The 1,824-nt window shown below is 39.3% G+C and overlaps 1 protein-coding gene across 1 annotated transcript; it reads left to right on the top strand.

Moving 5' to 3' along the window:
* Positions 1–13: 13 nt before the first annotated feature.
* LOC119347746 (putative serine/threonine-protein kinase receptor) lies at positions 14–1,515 on the top strand. The gene is made up of 4 exons (XM_037616311.1): positions 14–249; positions 585–683; positions 1,147–1,283; positions 1,429–1,515. The coding sequence occupies exons 1-4, from the start codon at positions 24–26 to the stop codon at positions 1,513–1,515; spliced, it is 549 nt and encodes a 182-aa protein (XP_037472208.1). The 5' UTR covers positions 14–23.
* The last annotated feature ends 309 nt before the right edge of the window (positions 1,516–1,824 follow it).

The following is a 1,824-nucleotide window of genomic DNA, read 5'->3' on the forward strand; positions in this document are numbered from 1 at the left end:
ATAATTTCTTGACCTTCAGAGGTATGAAGATACCCGATAAGTTCGTGTATGTCAGGAACAGAGGCATCGACCAATGCAGAGCAGAATGCAGCCGTAATTGCGATTGCACTGCGTATGCTTATGCTAACCTGCAAAATGGCAGCACGTCTGATGACATGTCAAGGTGCTTGATTTGGTTGGGGGAGCTTGTCGACACGGGAAAGTTTCGTGATGGCGAGAACCTGTACCTCCATATAGCCAGTTCAACAGGTATACATCTTTCCTTGTGCGCTTTTGTACGGCGTGACATATCCCTTTTATGTTGAATGCTAGATGTGGTTTGGGATGACACAATAATTACGACAAACACAATGCCGCAAGAAATGCGTGTCAAATTTTGAAAGCATCATCCTCTTGGATTATATTTTTGTCTTTCTGCAGTTGAGAAACAGAGTAATGTATCGAAGATTGTACTCCTAGAAATGGCTAGATGCGGTTAGGAAGATGATGTACTGATCAGTGATCACGACAAACACAACACTTGCAAAAAGTGTAAAATATATTTTGAAAGCATCATTCTCTTCTAAATTTCTGACTTTTTGCAGTTGACAAGGAGAGTAATGTATTGAAGATTGTACTCCCAATAATTGCTAGTATTCTGATACTCACATGTGTCAGCCTTGTGTGGATATGCAAGTCAAGAGGTAAAAGCAATATTTGCTTCCCTTTTTCAGGATGCAATTCATGAGTTATTCGTAAGAAACAATATTGATACAAAGCTATTTCTGTCAGGCAAACTTATGTACTTACATTCAAGTCTCACAAAATATTTGTACATTAACTAACAGGTTTTTTATATTATGGCTGACAATATATCTCATTTTGCACGGCTTTTGGAATATGCTACAAAAAACATATGCTTAATTGGCTGAGTCGGTTCATGGTCATTAAAGCAATAGCCAGAGGGCTTCTTTATCTCCACCAAGATTCAAGATTAACAATAGTTCATCGAGATCTCAAAGCAAGAAACATCTTGTTGGATGCGCAAATTAGTCCTAAAATATCTGATTTTGGTATGGCAAGGATCTTTGGAGGAAAAGAGCAACAAGCAAACACTAAACGGGTTATTGGGACATAGTAAGTAATCTTTGCGCCAGCTATGTGCAGTGTGGCATTTTCTTAAATCTAATTCATTTTCCTTGGAATCATTTAACAGTGGTTACATGTCTCCTGAATATGCGATGGAAGGCAGCTTTTTTGTCAAGTCTGACACCTACAGCTTTGGGATTTTGCTGTTGGAGATTGTAAGAGGGTTATAGATTAGCTCACCCCATCTCACAATGGGCTTTCCAAACCATATAGCATATGTAAGTATTACTTAAATGTTCTAATTTTGAACGGCTTAAACACTCATGATAATTTGACTAGAAATTGATTTCACTTTTTCAGGCATGGAGCTTATGGGTTGATGGAAATGCAAGCGAATTGGTGGACCGGTCGGTTGTGGAGAGTTGTCCACTTGATGAAGTTCTATGATGTGTTCACATAGGGCTCCTGTGTGTTCAAGACCATCCAAATGCTAGGCCACCCATGTCATCCATTGTGTTCATGTTAGAGAACGAAACAACTCTGCTTCTTGCCCCCAGGAAACCTACATATTTCACACTACAGAGCCATGAAGCCGAAGACTGGAGAAAATATATGGGAAGTTTTGAGAATAACATGAGCCTCACAACACTGGCGGGACGTCAAATGTTTAGTTCCGCTGTTCATTGTTTCATAAATTGCTCACAAATCTGCAGTTGGGTCATGTTTGCATACACAAACAATTGCACAATTGAATAA

Source organism: Triticum dicoccoides, unplaced genomic scaffold (genome assembly GCF_002162155.2).
Source record: "Triticum dicoccoides isolate Atlit2015 ecotype Zavitan unplaced genomic scaffold, WEW_v2.0 scaffold75268, whole genome shotgun sequence".
In the NCBI taxonomy this organism is placed as follows: domain Eukaryota; kingdom Viridiplantae; phylum Streptophyta; class Magnoliopsida; order Poales; family Poaceae; genus Triticum; species Triticum dicoccoides.